At 35.3% G+C, this 17,583-nt stretch overlaps 1 protein-coding gene across 1 annotated transcript in view; it reads right to left on the reverse strand.

Moving 5' to 3' along the window:
- ZDHHC21 (zDHHC palmitoyltransferase 21) overlaps positions 1–17,583 on the reverse strand; it is a 66,471-nt gene that overhangs the window by 38,557 nt on the left and 10,331 nt on the right. Inside the window, exons 3-6 of the mRNA XM_082695052.1 lie at positions 13,906–14,104; positions 12,526–12,624; positions 5,043–5,154; positions 1,922–2,060 (exon numbers count right to left, since the gene is read on the reverse strand). Of these exons, the coding sequence (XP_082551178.1) occupies positions 1,922–2,060; positions 5,043–5,154; positions 12,526–12,624; positions 13,906–14,059 (504 nt within the window). The 5' untranslated portion in view covers positions 14,060–14,104. The remainder of the gene's footprint in view (positions 1–1,921; positions 2,061–5,042; positions 5,155–12,525; positions 12,625–13,905; positions 14,105–17,583) is intronic.

A 17,583-nucleotide genomic window follows, 5' to 3' on the forward strand; every position in this document is an offset into this window, starting at 1 on the left:
AACAGGTTACTCTTGGAGGAATACATTTAGTCTTTTACAAATTCTAACTATAATGTCAATTATATCAGAAATTAATCTATAAATAAGATGAAACACTTCTAAAACTACATTACTTGCATGCACTAACTTATCAGTATGAAAATGTCAAACATCTGTATTTAAAGTTCTCCCTTTGAACTTTTTTCAGTTATTAGTATCTAATTTTAATTGCTCAATCTATATTTAATAAGCATAATCACCACAAGGCTTCACTAATATACACAGCCAAGCAACAAGAACAAATATCCTCTTTCAATTAAACAAAATGATCATAGATGGAGTGCCTGGAAGGAGCAGTCAGTTAAGCATCTGGCTCTTAGTTTCAGTTCAGGTCATGATCTCCAGGTTGTGAGATCAAGCCTTGCATCAGGCTCTGTACTCAGCAAGGCATCTGCTTGGGACTCTCTCACCCTCTCTCTCTGCCCCTCCCCCTCACATATTCCTTATCTCTCTAAAATATATAAATAATTTTTTTTTAATGATCATATATACAGAAGTGACCTAACGACACAGAACTCAAAGACCTTATTTTTTAGAAAGGCCCTTCACTCCCTTATTCCAAACTTTAATCTTATGTGCCATCACTGAGATTGTTATTTTTAAGATTTAAACGGTAGAAAATTGATTAATAGGAAAGAAATATTCCCCTTGTCCACCCTACCTTCCTTCCTTACACACACTTGCGCACCCTTGTGCATGCTGGCTCTCTGGTTCTGCCTGTCTGCCTTTCTCTGACTTACACACACACACATACACACATAGGCAGTGTATCTCAAAAACACAACCCAAGTCCAAATAATACACAAGATCAGGCTGAAAACAACTGCACACACAAAACACAGAAGATTCAAAAACATATGAGCAAATTCAAATCCCAGCTCTACCACTAAAACCAGTTGAATAATTACTTACTAGCTTTGTACCTTCAGTGACTACCTATTGAACCTCTATTAATCTGTTTGCTCATCAATAAAAATGGGGGAAAAGCATACCCCGCCTCACATGGTTGCTGTGGGCATTAAAGTGAATGGAAGCGGCAAGCCTACAGCACGGTGTTGATACGTACGTACGTCGTCAAGTACTTAACACTTGCTGCTGCTTACTCCCATCACCACCTCCAACATCACCACATCTGGGACAAGCCTTACTAAGGCCTGCTGTTATTCCTGTACAACATGGGAAAAGCACTGTTTCCAATGGTATATATAACAGTAACTTTTTAAAGGATCTTGTAAATTCTTCTTTTTTTGTTTTTATTAAAAGTCAGAGGGGTGGGGCGCCTGGGTGGCTCAGTGGTTTAGGCTGCTGCCTTCGGCTCAGGTCATGATCTCAGGGTCCTGGGATCGAGTCCCGCATCGGGCTCTCTGCTCAGCAGGGAGCCTGCTTCCCCTCTCTCTCTCTGTCTGCCTCTACATCTACTTGTGATTTCTCTCTGTCAAATAAATGAATAAAATCTTTAAAAAAAAAAAAAAAAGTCAGAGGGGAAAAGTCCTTTTTTCTCAAAAATTTAACATTCCTTTGAGTGCCTTTGAAAAATTAAAGTCTATCTTTATACCTGAAAGGAAACAAGAAATTAACATTTTTCACTTACTCTCTCATTGTCATAGGTATTTTTAAACCCAAACATATATACTGAAAGATCTAATATGTTGCTTTTTCAAGAAAGTCACTCAACCCTAATAAATAATCATAAATGGATCTAGTTAAAAGGGAATGGCAGATTAGGGCCTACTTTCTCAATCCCAATATATTTTAAAATTCACCAAGTTTGGAGTTTATTTTTGTTGCTTTTTGTTTTCAATCTTCTGCACTTAAAGGAACCCCATGTTAATAACTGTATGCCACAGTCGTTCTAACATTAGTGGATATAAACGTTTCTTACCAAGTTACGCTTTTTTACGGGAAGAAAGTAATAATAGTGGCAGAAAGAAAACATCAGAGCGTAGGAAGTAAGAAGTTCCGTGTAGAAACACAACTGCAGAAAAAGCCAATGATTATCTTCACCAACACAATTGTTAATCCTGAAGAAAAAAGGAAAACAGAAATAATATTTTAAAGTTTAATAAGATGTTCACCTCAGGACCGGTAAAAACTGAAAATAAACACAAACGACTTTATATAGGCTTGACTTTATGGAGATCTGCTAATGCCATTGAAACCTACAAGCAAACAGTACACAGCAACAGACTCTAAATATGCCACCTCGCATTTGCAAAGCACTCTCTACTTTACAAAGGAAGTCCATGGATACGGCTGCCTTCAACTCACAACCACCCGGTGTGGCAGGAAGAGCAGATGGCAGTCTCCTCGTTTCATTGGTATGGAAACAGGAACAAAAGAGTGAAGACACTTGCCAGAGGAAGCGAAAGTAGCCAAGAGAACAAGAACCTTCTTCTGTATATTGCTCTCCCATTACAGCATCCCAGCTGCGGAGAGCAATTTGAATGATTCAAAGTAAGAGGACTGAAACCTGCCACTCTGACCTTCCTGCTAAGCACTCCCAGTTCTTCTTACTTTTCAATTCTGCCCTTCATGGCTAAAAATATATGTATATACCCACAAGTATTTACAAATTCTTAGAGCTACACTTCCACCATGACAACAGGGAATCACAGCTAGGAAAAATAATTAATGTAATAATCCTAAAATTTTCAAGCCTAATGCAGGTTGAAAATCTCACCATTCCAAATTTTCAGAATATTTTACAATTCCCACAGAAAACCCTAGTTCAAAACAACAACTTACCTTGCTCAAATGTTTTCATTTCATTATAGCTCTGCTATTGTTTGGGGGGGGGGGGGGGATATAACTGGTTCACTGATAACAAACTGCTATTTCAAAAGTGTATCATTAAACTATTTTTTTAAACTCAGATATAGAACTAAATCCAAAACCCAAAGAGGCATTTCCTAAACTTAAGAGCTCATGCTTTGTAAACCGTGAAAGCTCCTGTGTATGGTGACTTGCAAGGGGGGTCTTCACAGAAGAGTGCTCATGTGTGCCCTCAGACATACTCTCCAACAGCTGTGGCTTCAAACACTTCTCCTCGTCCCATCCTCCTTGACCCCACCTGCTTTAATGATGGCATTCTTAACCAGAGAGCTCTAAGAACCATGAAGATACTCAGTCTAGACGTAAGAGTTCTCTTGGTAGCAAACTACTCAAGGGGCCAGAAAGAGAGAAAAGCTCCAGGTGATCTGAGAACTGACCTTCAAATCTAAAGCTGTTAGACAGTAAAGAAATGCAATTTCTGAAAATATAAAAAAAATTTCCCTGCTTTCATTTCACATTGTCCATTTTCCTCAGCCTGTGACTACCTTGGCAATGTCCTATTAAGGAATTCAATCACCAAAGTCCCTCGGATCTATTCAAGGCCTCTGATCTACCCTCCTTCCCTACCTCCAACTCCTTCTACTTCCACTTTTCTTCCCACAAGTACTCTGAGAAGTTGAAAACCCATGGGACAGGCGGACAAACAGCTCACCCGAATCTTAGAATTTAGATTAACAGCACATTTTTCTGTCACCAAGTTAAGCTCGAGTCCTTAAAAATAAAGAAAGGATGTCGCTAATCTCTACAGGACCAAAACATCTCCTGGTTGATTATTTTTTAAGCTTAAACTCTAGCATTTTTTTTAAAAGGAAGTATCAGTATCCAACCATAACATGAACATGAACATGAACATTTATTATATTCTTAGTTAATCAGAAACATTACTCTAAAAAAGGTTACACAATAATACATGTTTTACCTAGCCTTTTGTTTTTTAATGTATTACTGTTGTAATTGTAAACAGATCACTGAGGTTTAGGAAATCACTTGAGAATTTGTTTAAATTCAAGGCACATTTCTTAAACATGAGCTATATATGATATACACTATACTATCCCATTGACGGACTTAAACAATTTGAAACTTCTTTTATATAATAACAAAGTGCTTTTATCTAAAATGCTTTTATTTTTCCTAATCTCCGGAAATTACCTTCTGTTTAAATAATCAGTTTATGGTAAAAATCAAATTTTCCCGAAAAGCTTGCAAACATTAACTTGTGCTAGCAGAGTGAAGTCATCAAAAACATGGGAAACTCTAAATTGGTCAGCATCATCTGGGAAAGCTAAACTCCATCAAGGAGTCAACTATAGATAAATGCAGTGATAAATTTAAGAAGCCCATTGTGCAGTTAACTTTGTATATGTGCCTGTATGTGTGTACAAACATAAATATATATGTATTTAGATATATTTACAAAGTGCTACACTATACTAGTTTAAATATTTATACAGAGATCCCATGCTAGGAAAACAGAATTAAATACAATATCTTGTTCACAGATTTTTGTGACAGCTTTGAAATGAGATACAATGCAGAATTCTCACAGCATTTGTTTTCAACATTCTTTTTCTCAACTAAACTGTTTTTAAAAATATTACAAGAGAGCCCCCTATTGACCAAAAATGTTGGTTCAGTGGCATCAGCTAACTACCACGGACACAGATCCAGCTCACATGTAACTTTAATACCTGCGTCCAATACACAATATTGAAAAAAGCTTACAGGGGGTAAAGATGAGGTTATCAGAGTATCTGAGATGTGTTATTCTTTAATTAAACAACTGGAAAGGGAAATACAAACCATGCAATGTATGTGGTTTATTACAGTTAGAGACAATAACAGCTATTATTTGCTTTTTATGTGTCAGATACTCACTACAATGGTTTACATACATTGCCTCATTGAATACAACCATCTTGGGTCTCTTGTACACATGGGTGCATCTGAATGTCAGTTTTCTGCTCCAATGCCTTTTTGTTAGAAAAGACAGGATCTCTGTGCAAAAATGACTTTGGCAGTTGATAGAACCTGATAGAATAAAGCTATCCTTACTGAAAGATTTTTTTTTAAACTGCATGATTTTAACATAACTTTTATTTAAATCTGCTAAGTACTAAGATTTCTTTTTTACTATTTCTTTTTCTAAAAGTAAATCACAGATTTCTTACCATGGACAGTGATGATCCATTCTCCTAACGCAGTGGCCACAGCGGCTACAGTGATGGGAACGCTTTGGTCTCATCAAATTACATTTGTTACATAATTCCCAGAACTCCCGTTCTAGAGAAGGAAATTAAAATCCATTTAATAAAGGCAAATGAGTAATGTTGAAATTTAGCAACAACAGTTTAGATTTTTACAGGAAGTCTTCGATAAATGTGTTCAAGAGATTTTTCTTCTACATCTTCACTGTAGAAGAGTTTGCCATAAATATTGCTTCTCTATTCTATGCATGTCTTACTTTATACATTCCTAATTTTAAACACTATAATAGTTAAGACACCATTAATGTTAAACTGAGGGATAGAAAATAATGTATTTGGGTTATGGACATAATTGCCATAAGTAAAACTTAGTAACAAAACCCAAAAGTACAACCATATTATTATATTAAAATAGAATTTTATGTAAACAAATTAATTTCTCAAAATTTTATTAAAGACTCTAAAGAAGAAATAATACTGAATCCTAGTTTCACTGACTAAGAAGTCAAAATCAATCCTATGAGACAACTGCGTGGCTCAGTCAGTTGAACATCTGCCTTGGGCTCAGATCATGATCTCAGGGTCCCAGGATCAAGCCCTGCATTGGGCTCCCTGCTCAGCAGGGAATCTAGCTTCTCCCTCTCTGTCTGCCTCTCTCCCAGCTTGTGCTCACTTTCTCTCATTCTCTCTCTCTCTCTCTCTCTCTTGCTTACTTGCTCAAATAAATGAATAAAAGCTTTAAAAAAAAAATCAATCCCATAAACTCATTAGAAAAACAAAGATAGCATTCCCATCCCCTAACCATTTTATGTTTTTAATATCAGTGAATTCATTTGGGAGTGTTTATGGGGGAGGGTTGGAAAAGGGTTTCAGACGGGTTTAGAAGGAATTAGAATGATTTCAGAAGTAAAGAAGATTACAAGAAAGTTATTATTTAATGGAAATAAGGAAGTTCTTTACCAAACTCTTTCTTACCACCAAGGAGCAATTTCTTTTACCTTGTAATTAAAGAGCACACATTTAAGCTTTGTGCTAAAAGCATTAAGTTTACAGACATAAAAAGTCATTTATTTCCATTATAAACCTTTCTAATCAGATCTATAAGAACTATATGAAAGTCATCTACCAAGACAACTGCTTTATTATACAGAATGTATCTATTTCATATTTGCTGAAATGGAACTTTATTTTTACAAAATTCTTAAACCTTCCATCACTTATATTTAAATTACACTCTCACCTTGCTAAAAGCATGGGTATAGTAATATCAACCTAATTTCCATTTTGAGTGAATATTCATATATGCAAGTATGATCCTAGCACATAGTAGGTGGTCATTAAATGCTTGCTAAAGTAAGAATTTTTAAAAACGAAAGATTCTAAATATAAGTTTAAAAAGATAATAGTAGGTAGTATTCAATTTTCTAAAAGATACCTTATTTTAATTCCATTATTTTAGTTTAATGACCAGGAGTAAAATCAATATACTGGAATTTTATAGAGTGAAGTATTAGGAAAACATTCTGCATAGAAGAAATCAATAATAATGATAATAATAACAATAATATCAAATTAATTGTTCCAATACTATTAAAGTTGAGAAATTAACTTTTGCATTTAAAATTTCTTTTTTTTAATTATTTAAATTCAATTTCCTTAACATATATTATTAGTTTCAGGGGTAGAATTTAGTGATTCCTCAGTTGCGAATCACACCCAATGCTCAACACATCATGTGCCCTCCCTTAAGGCCCATCAGCCAGTTACCCCATCTGCTCACACACCACCCCCTCCAGCAACCCTCAATTTGTTTCCTAAAGATCCTCTTTCATTTCTTACTTACATTCTTATTTTAATAAAAACTTCCATGAGAAAGTAACATTAAAGTTTAATTTAGATAGTTAAACTAGTATTATTTAACTGTAACTGAAATGAAAACTCATTTCATATGTAGCACAATACAGTGTCATAAGCAGATGCTTTTCCCACTTAGCTAGATGCTCCCAAACATCCCAGTGTTAAAACTCTGAATTCACATATTGCAAGGAATATAGTCAGGAAGCAGACTTCCTCTGATGAGCCAATTTTCATTAAAAGACAACAGAAAAACTTTAGTTTTTAAACTAGTGCCTTAAAATATAAATATGGCATATTCATTACTGGTCATTTCAGCATATGATGTTCTAGAGAGTAAAATTCTTTATTTCATACTTGACATGTTGTGTCCTCGGAAAAGAAGACAGCATTTGGTTATAGTGAGAGAAATCCTGTAATTGTGTAGTCTAGACCACGGGGTGGCAAACTATAGTCCACAGGCAAATCCAGGCCACCACCTGTTTTCATGAGCTAAGAATGGTTTTTATAATTTTCAACAACTGAAAATGAGAATGTGTGATATGTAAAAATCTTGAAATTCAAATTTCAGTGTCCACACATAAAGTTTTATCTGAACACAGTTCAAATGAACACCCATTCATTTACATTTTCCCTATGGCTGCTTTTGGGCTGCAACAGCAGAGCTAAGAGGCTCTGACAGAGACTGCACTCTCTGTAAAGCGAAAATACTTACTATCTGGATGCATACAGTGAGGAAGAGTTTGCCAATATATGGTCTGAATCATAAGTTTGTTTAAAGAAAGAGCTTGAGCCATTCCACTGGCTAAACTTAAGATACTATACAAGCACCTAAAACGGCTTTGAAAACTCACCATTTTCTCACTCCAATTGTTTAGAGAACAAAGAAAAGAATCCCTTTTTTAAATACCTAGAAAGTTAACTAAAGTATCATCTATGTTTTTGCCTTATATAGCAAGAAAAAAAAAATCCATCCATTTTAACCTACCCCACATATCTGGGAACCATTTCTTGCTCTTTTCCCTTTCCTTCTTTAGGTTTATTCATTCCAAATGTGACCTTGGTGACTAATATATTCTGATGTCTGAAAAATTTTGTACTAGCCATCTAATATAAAATAAAAGCCTATAGGGGAAAAAATCAGAAGGCAAAATGCCATCTGTACGTGATGAGAATAAAAATTTTAAATTTAAAAAAAAAAAAAGCCCATGGGGGAGAGAATTCAATTGCTAATTTATGGTAGCTACAGAAAAACTGACAACTGACTTTTTTTTTTAAAGGAAAGAAAAACTGAAAAGTGACTTTTTTTAGAGGAAAAAAAAATCAAAACATAAGACAAATCAAAGACAAACCCCATAAATGCCTGGGTAAACCTAAGTAAGTAACCTAAGTAAACAGTATTTCACTCTGTAGCAAGGATGCTCTTAATGCTGTAAATGCATGAATAAATACAAAGCAAAATTTGGTTTTGTTTAGCTATCCCTCAGAAAGAAAGGAATCACCTTCTATTTAAGACTTTTAAAAGCCTTACGTATTAGGCTCTCTCAATTACTGTATTTCAAACCACAAAGTAATGTTTTAGTAAGAAAATGGAACCTGAAACAATGAAAATCAATACAATGCTTGGCTCTTCACAGAGGTTCCCTGACAGAATCACTTGCCAATACAGAAAATAAACGGCAGTAAGTCTCTAAAACAGATCTCCTTTAAAAAGCAATAAAAGAAATAGGGAGGGGAGCAAAACTACAGGAGGAAACATGACCCTGAGCATTAAAGCACAAATGTCCCTACCATTGGGGCAAAATTTCAATGGACATGAACACACAAATTTTAAACATGCTACATTTTTTTTCAAACTTGGAAGATTTTGCTCTGTAATAGGGTGACTCTACTCAAAGTGGCTCTAATAATGACAAAAACACTGAAGTCAAACATGTGAGTTAAGAGCTTGGTGATGAAGATGTTCTAGGGGCACCTAGCTCAGTTGGTTAAGCCTCTGCCTTCAGCTCAGGTCATGATCTCAGGGTTCTGGGATGGAGCCCCATGTCCAGCTCCCTGCTCAGCGGGGAGTCTGCTTCTCCCTCTCCCTCTGCCCCATCTCACTGCTTGTGCTCTTTCACTCTAATAAATAAATAAAATCTTGAAAAAAAAAAAGTTCTAAAATTGACTGCGGTAGGACCCCCGGTTAACTCAGTAAATAGAGCACACAACTCTTATATCTGGGTTATGAGTTCAAGCCCCGCCTTGGATGTAGAGTTTCCGTACATACATAATAATATAACACTGATTGTGGTAATGGTTGCACAACTCTGTGGACATAAAAAAAATCACTAAACTGACTATCTAAAATGGGTAAATCATATGATGTATGAATTATACTCAATAAAGCTGTTTTATTAAGATTAAGAGATTGAATAAAATCATTTCATAAAACTTGAAAATGACATAAAGTAATATTTCTATATTTCAAACATGCATGGGATTAATTAAATATAAATAAACACTTAATTACTTCATTTGACTATTTCATCTACATCCCAAGAACTTTATAAAAATCAAATTCTGGGGATCTTTGTGTGGGACAGAGGAACATCCTCTTATATTCAAACTGCCTCACATATTTGGCAGGTCACATAGATACTAAATTTATTTAAAATCTATTTTTTTAAAAAAAGAAAGTCATGTAAACTATGTCAGAGTAATTCAACTAACACATGGTTAAAATCAAAAGTATTAGGGCTTACGTTTCCTTTCCTAAAGAATTCAATTATATGAAACTGCTCAACCTTAAAACAATGATGATAAATGTCACTTTTTATAGACCCTACTCTCTAGTCGTGCGATGTTATTTTTTCACTGTTCAAATTTTGTATTTTTTACTAAGTTAAAACTGTATTTACAAAATAATCAGGAAATCAGCATCACAAGGCACATGATGACTTCAATTTTTCCCAGAATCAAAGCAAAGGTAAATAAAGGGCTAAAATTAATAATCTCTATATAGACACGTGGTAAAAAAGAGGATGGAGACAAGTATTTGAGTGTCACAGCAGCTCTACAACAACTTGCTCTGTGACCCAGAGAGGACAAATCTACACTTGATTATTCAGTCAAATACCTCCTGCAATTACCATGAGAATCAAATGACAGGAACTAGTAAAAGACTTTGGAGACATTAAAATACAATAAATGAATGTATTTTTTTCTTCAACTGGGCAAAAGTTAAGTCTTTGGGACTAAGTGGAAAAAACTATGCCAAATGTCAACTGAGATCAGAGAGAATGCCAACAGCAGCAAGGTAACATGGAGTCTTCTATCACCAGGGTCTATAAGCTAAAGGTAATAGGGTGGTTTCCTGTAGATTCATTTAGGCATACAGACATCATTTGTTTGGTATTCATCTAAAACCAATGTTTGTAAAATTTTTAATTAGTTGTTAGTTTTTTTTAAATTATAAAAGTTCTCTCAAAAACTGTAATTCTGGGGCGTCTGGGTGGCTCAGTTGGTTGGGTGACTGCCTTCAGCTCAGGTCATGATCCCAGCGTCCTGGGATCGAGTCCCACATCAGGCTCCCAGCTCCCAGGGGAGTCTGCTTCTCCCTCTGACCTCCCCTCTCATGCTGTCTCACTCTGTCTCTCTACCTCTCTTAAATAAATAAATAAATTCTTTAAAAACAAAAACAAACCAAAAAACCTTCCAATTCTGTTTTCTCTTTAAAAATTATAAGATCTATGAATACCGGGCCTACGAGACAATTTCCCTGTAGCTGCTGCCTTTGGATATGAGATTTACAATATGAAATGGTTCTTTCTTGGCCCCTCTCACTGATGGGCAGTATCTGATCCATGTAGGCATCTGAGTGTTTGACCACTGCACACTGAAGATTTCATCAGAAATGGGTCCTTTTTTCTTTAATGTTCAATTGGCCACCACATTACACATCATTAGTTTCTGATGTAGTGTTCAATGATTCATGAGTTGCGTATAATACCCAGTGCTCATCACAAAACGGTCCTGAGTTAGAAAAGGCTTGCTTCTCTAATTTCTGGAAACACTGGGCTCTAGAGTTGAAGGAGGCAATACATTCACCTACGCGTTAGAGAGCCTTTCTTTGGGTTAGGCTAGTTGAGAAAAGAGATTCAGTACAAGTTGCAGACTGCCATTGTTCGCACCCAAACACACACAAAAAATAACTGCCGGTGATAAGGCTTCTATAAGTGAATAGAAACGAAATACTCCAACAGTTCTCAGAAACTTCTATAGTCATGTAAACATTAGTGTCTATCATTCCCATTTAATCATTAAACTTGCAAGGCCACGTAAGTCCCTAAATGATGGGTTTCAAAAAACAACATTCAGGAACTCAAGGGAGGCTCCCTTCATGATTTGCCACTAATCTAATTTCAGAAGGAACTAATAGGCTCCCCAATTTTTTATACACTGGAATTATCTGAAGTCTTTGAAAAATGCTGGTATCTAGCTCCTAGCTCCATATGTTATGATTTAATTAATACGGGATTGGGATCAGGACACTGAGATTTTTAAAAGCTCCCTCGCAACTCTAATGTCTCATGTCAGCAAGGTTGGAAAGCACTGAAACACTATAGGAAGTATTCTGATTCTCTAATGTCCAACAAAATCATAGAAATGTCTTCTTAGAAGAAAGTACAGACAGTTCTCAAAGCTGGTAGACCAAATGATCAAAAAGTGAAATTGAGGAAAGAGGGTTCCTGAGGTTTACTATACCTGGCACATAATAAAACAAGCGATACATTTCAATTCATTTTCGTGGTTCAAATGGTTATTTTGCAACAAGGTGACCCAAAACCAACTTCAATTGACACTAGAATAAAAAGCTTTCAACTTTTCACTGAATTGTCAGAACCCAGAAAAATACAGGCAACGTTATCATTATACTACAAATATTTATGCTAAGCAATATTCTATTTATAATATCACCAAGAGAGGGGAACCACCAAAAAGATTCGTTTATTAAATAAAAATGTATCAGGTATTTATGTATCATTCAACACGCATTTACCAAGCAAGCATCTACTAAGTGATAGAGATGGGCACTAAGGACAGAGCACTGAACAAATGAAGAAAACAAAACAAAAAATCGATATCCTCACAGAGGCTGTACAGATCTAGGGTGTGAGAAGAGAAAACCAAGTAAACTACAAATAAGAGGTAGGGAGTGGGGGATACCGGGGATCAGCTGGGCTTTGCAATTTTAAATAAATAAGTCTAGGGGAGATTGGGTGGCTCAGTGGGTTAAACCTCTGCCTTCGCCTCACGTCATGATCCCAGGGTCCTGGGATAGAGCCCCACATCAGGCTCTCGGCTCAGCAGGGATCCTACTTTCCCCTACTTCCCCCTGTCTCTCTGCCTGCCTCTCTGACTACTTGTGATGATAAATAAAATCTTTAAAAAAAAAGAAAAGAAAAGAAGTCTAGAATGGAAACATCAAGAAGAGACTTGCGAGTGGTGTTAGAGAACATATATAATGAATACGTGCTGAAGGCCATAAAGTACATTCACAAAGGTAATAATGCCGAGAGAGCAAAAGTGACCAATCTGAAGAGTGCCATACCTCCATGTGGAATCTTAGGGTTCTCAGGGAGTCTTCCAGGATCAGTAAATGAGGCCCTCACTAAAGCAACCAGACAAAATATGGCAATGCCATAGAATACTTGGAAATAAATAAGAAAGTTACGTAAATGAAATTGGTTATTCATTCTTTAAAACATTTTATCAAGAAGCATATTCAAAGTTTACATGCATGTTTTAATTAATGCCATCAGAATAATTTTCAAAACGAAAATGGAAAAATTAAATGATTAAATAAAATAATTAAACATTCATTTCATTTATCAAATAATACTGCCAACAGGACTAACTCATACATATTAACTTTAAATATTATTTTGCATAATAACTGATAAACTTGTTATAAATCAGATTTTTTATTAACAGAGATTCCTTGTCCATAATGGCATAAATGAATGGGCTCCCTTTTAATTACTACATGTACAAATATATATTTGACAGAATCAAAGCAGCATTTTAAAACCCATCCTACAATTAAACTTTTTCATTACCTCTAATTGGTTATCTTCTAAATTATTTTGAGTTAGAGACATTCAATTGCTCCTTTCATAGAGCCTATGATATTAATGTAATGTGAAAATAAAGATTCTGGGAATTTTGAGTTTTTAAAAGAAGAACTAGAAAAATAACAGTAAGGAAAAATAGACTCATTCATTATAATTCAACCTTTTAAATGAAGAAAAAAATGGGCATTTGGCAGAGGAAGGGGAAGACCCCACACCAGTAGTAGAAAATTTAGTTTGAGGGCTAACTCCAGGACTGACTACATGGTACTGGTCAGTTTTATCACTTGTATAACAGAGATTATATTTCCCATAGCATTTGTTGAGGCCAAAAGGACATAATGTACAAGGAAACTGCCAATGCCATGTACATGTAAAATATATCATTTCAATCTTATTCTTTTAATCATAAGCAAACCATCACCAAATGAAACTACAGCAGAAAATAATTATCCAGAAGTTCAAAGTATTATCATAATCAACAATTTTTGTAACATGAAATTCCCATTTCTCAGTAACGTATATCATCTACATTCTTAAAATTCCTTCCACATTTGAAATAAGTACACAATAGAAACATTAAAAATACACACGACACACACAAAATAGCACTATTGTGCCAGTTTCAATTTAAACAAGTCAACCTTTATATATTTCACAGTTAGATATGGAGATGCCACATTTATCCAACCCTGCAAAATCTATAAAAGCCAGTCTTCTTTAAAATTTCCATAATTTGGTAAGTAACATAATATTAATATCACTAATAATATTAAAAGGTTATCATACTGATACTATACTCTAAAAATATTCACAATGAGAAAACTAATTATATAAAGAAATAAATATCAGAAACTTACTTATTATTAATATGCCTGGGATATGTCCTTCTTCATAGTGAGGAAAGAGGACAATTTTGGGAATTAAAACAATATTGTATAACCAGACAAAGACAATCAAACCCATGCAGCACCAACCATGCGGGTCAACAACAAAGTGAATCCGGAGACCCATTTTGCAGTCCTACAACTGCGTGCCAACCCACAAGGAAAGACGATCCTGAGGAGAGGTGACAAAGAAAAAAGTTACTTATATAGAAAAAAATCATTTGACTAAAACAAAACTACATTACTGGCAACTATAAAATGACACTGAGTTTTGTTTGTATATTTTTGACAAAATGAAACACATTGACAACAAAGAGAAGTTTCAGAGTATTCAAATTTCATCAAAATCTTCAAATAACTTAATTCCAACTTTTACCATGAACTGCTACCATAGAGGATAAATTGGAAATAGCTTCTGGAGCCAAACACAAAACTGTCCTCAACCCAGCAATTCCATGTGTCAACCCAAGAGAAGTGAGACACATGTCAAAAGATAGATCGTTAGATCTATCTAATGATTATTAGACAAGATCTAATGATTATTAGTCCTAATCATTAGACTAACTGATGGTCATCCAAAGTAGTGGTCCTCCTGTGATGGGAGGGGTGTTTATTAACTGCAAAAGGACATAAGGGAAACTTTGAAGGTCTAGAGTTGTTCTATATCTTGACCTGGGTGGTGCTTCATAGGTATTCACATATGTAAAAATTCACTGTGCTGTACACTAAAGATTTGTGCAATTTATTTTAAACCACAAAACAATACCTAATCATTTTTTGAAAAATCATAATAAAAAGCAGAAACTAATCACAAATTGCCAAAAATATTCAAATTCACAGAATGAAGCCCAACTAATCTTGCTATTACCAATTCAAGAAGAAATGGGCTTTTTCCATACGAATGTTAACAAAATGCTCATCGACCTCCCAGTGAGACACTTAAAGTTGATAGTTCTATGTTTACGGTATCAGAACAAGTGATATAAAATACATGTCTACCTTAGTAGATATTATTTATAAGGCTTGAACAGGAAATTACTTTATAAGGTCAAGAGAGCACCTTTTACATAAAATACAATGGAATAATACAATAATAAACTAGGACAGTGTTTCTCAAACCTGTAAGCAAACCAGAATCAACTGAGGAGCTTTTTAAAAATACTTATTCCCAGGCCCCGTTCCAGATCTACTGAATCATAACTGTTTATGGAATAAAAGCTAAAAAACCAATAAAATGTCTTAAAATGTTCCCCAGATGTCTCTGATAAAGCAGACTGGTGTCTAGAAGCTACTGATCCAAAAGCTTCCCTCAGACTTCAATGCTAGGGCAAGGAGTTGAACTCAGTTCAACAAATCTATTCACGGAGCCACCACAACATATCAGTTACTATAGATATGATAAGTGAGATGTGGTCTTTGCCCAAAGTAACTAACAGTCTACTGTGGAAAAGAGTCATAAAAATGGGTTTAATACAATACGCGACATTTCCGAGATGTGGACAAGATGTCACTACAGGCCTGGAGGATGGGGACTAGTTAAGTTAGGGCAAGACTTCCTGCAGGTGGTAAAATCTGAGTTCAGTTTTTAAAGAAGGGTAAAAGTTATCCAAGCAAAGAAAAGTGGCAACGGTATGGCGAACAGAAGGAAGAACAGGAGGTATACAAGAGTAAACGTTGTAGGAGGTATTACAAATTGCCTTCCTACGTCATAAAGCTCACAGTGGAGAGCGAGGGGTGAGAAATAAGGGGCTACGTCATGAAGGACACAAAGATGCCACGTTAGAATGCTAAGACTTCATTCGTAGGCACTGGAAAGTTCCTGATGCAGGAAGTTAACATGAGATTTATAACTTTAAATGAAGTATTGAAACTCTAGTGTCAAGGATAAAATTAAAGCGGTTAGGCTAAGGAAAGACAAAAGCCAAAAGTAGGTTTGGAGAAGAGATCAACTGAGGAAATAGTTACAATCAAACCAGTACTTTTTACTAATTGACTGGATATTAGGGGTTACAGAGGAAATGACTTCCAGAATGACTTCCAGATTATCATCTTCTATCCCTCACTATCATCAGTTGGAGAGCCTCAGGGTCCTAGCCCTTAGAGGTCATGCCAATGTTCTTTAAAGCTACAAAGCTACAGGGACAAAGAGAAGAAGAAAGATTTGGGATTAGCTAATTTTAAAGTAATACCCTGATCCTATCATCTTTAGAACATGCAAATATAGGAGCAGCAGGGAAAAAAAAAAAACCCTCAAATGCAACACTATTCAACTGTTTAAATCAGGTATGGTCTAAATTAGTCCTTATGAACGAATTTTAAAATAGGAATAGCACCGAGGCCTTTAAAAAAAGTAAAAGTTGACCTTTATTACCTTTTAATTAGAAATTTAAAAGAACTATTAGTTATCCTTAAAGTGAGGAAAGTCACAGAGGATAAATTATACTGTTTAATTTACTGGGTATCTTGGTTTTAAAAAACTAAAGGAGCTCAAATACAAATGATAAGCTGTCTGCATAGCTAAAATGAGAAACATTAAAAAGAATGTTTATTTTTACAGTCTTGCCAACCATCAAGTGCCAAAAGAAATGACAGAAGGCTCTGTCTCTCAACATGTTCAATATTATTAACTTCATGTACCTTCTTCCTTGTAGTATTTCTGTTCCAGTCAGGACTGAGAAACAGACCATGGGTTCCAAGCATCACAAAGAAGAGAGAACTTCACTACTTATTTCTAAATTTATTAATATTACAAGCAGAAAAGCATACAAGCCAGCAAAACAAGCAGCAGAATTCTCACTCATTCATATTTTTGAACTCTATTTGTACTCTCCTCTACCAGAGAATAACGAGTTTTTCTTAGGAGATTCCTCACAACTGAAAATACTAGACACTGAAAAGTAGAGTAAAGGGTTTCTGATTTTCCTAAGTGTGAGCGTATATAGACAACAAGTTCTAAGAGAACAAGCATCCCCAAGGAAAAGCAAGCAGAGAAAAGAAAAACAGAACAATGAATAAATAAGATGTTGAATTGTTTTTTAAATACCTGATGAATGAAAATTAGTGTCACATAAGCTTTACAGCTAGACTGTAGAGAAGCAAACAGTAGTCTTCCAAGAGCTCCAAATCAGATTACAACCAGAAACACGTACCTGGAAGAACTGTAGGATCACTTCCCTCAGCTAATATCTACCAGGCGTGGCTTAGGGCTGAACAGAAACTATTACACATCCTGAGCCATGACCAGACCGAACACAGAGCGCTGCTATCCGATCTGAAGGGTGGTATTTGTAAAATACTTTCCTTAGCTAGAGATCCTGACATGCTAATCTGTCTATTAAAAGGTGAGTTCATAACTCAAACTTTGATGTAACCAGTGGACATACTGGTACTTCCACATTTTTTAAGATTGCTATCTGGTAACTCTACCTGAGTGCTGTGACTAACTTCATTAATGATGTAAATTACTACAGCACCAACTTTTTTTTTAAAGATATAATTCAACTCTAATAAACTAGACTACATAAATATTTACAATGCCCAAACTATTCTAGGAGGAAACGACCTTTCCTTTTTTGCTTTTTTTGGCCGCTAAATTTTACTATGTATTTTCTTCAGGAAGAAGACTCGAATCACTATGAAAAGAAAGGGATA

This window comes from Mustela nivalis, assembly GCF_964662115.1.
Source record: "Mustela nivalis genome assembly, chromosome: 13".
NCBI classification, from domain to species: domain Eukaryota; kingdom Metazoa; phylum Chordata; class Mammalia; order Carnivora; family Mustelidae; genus Mustela; species Mustela nivalis.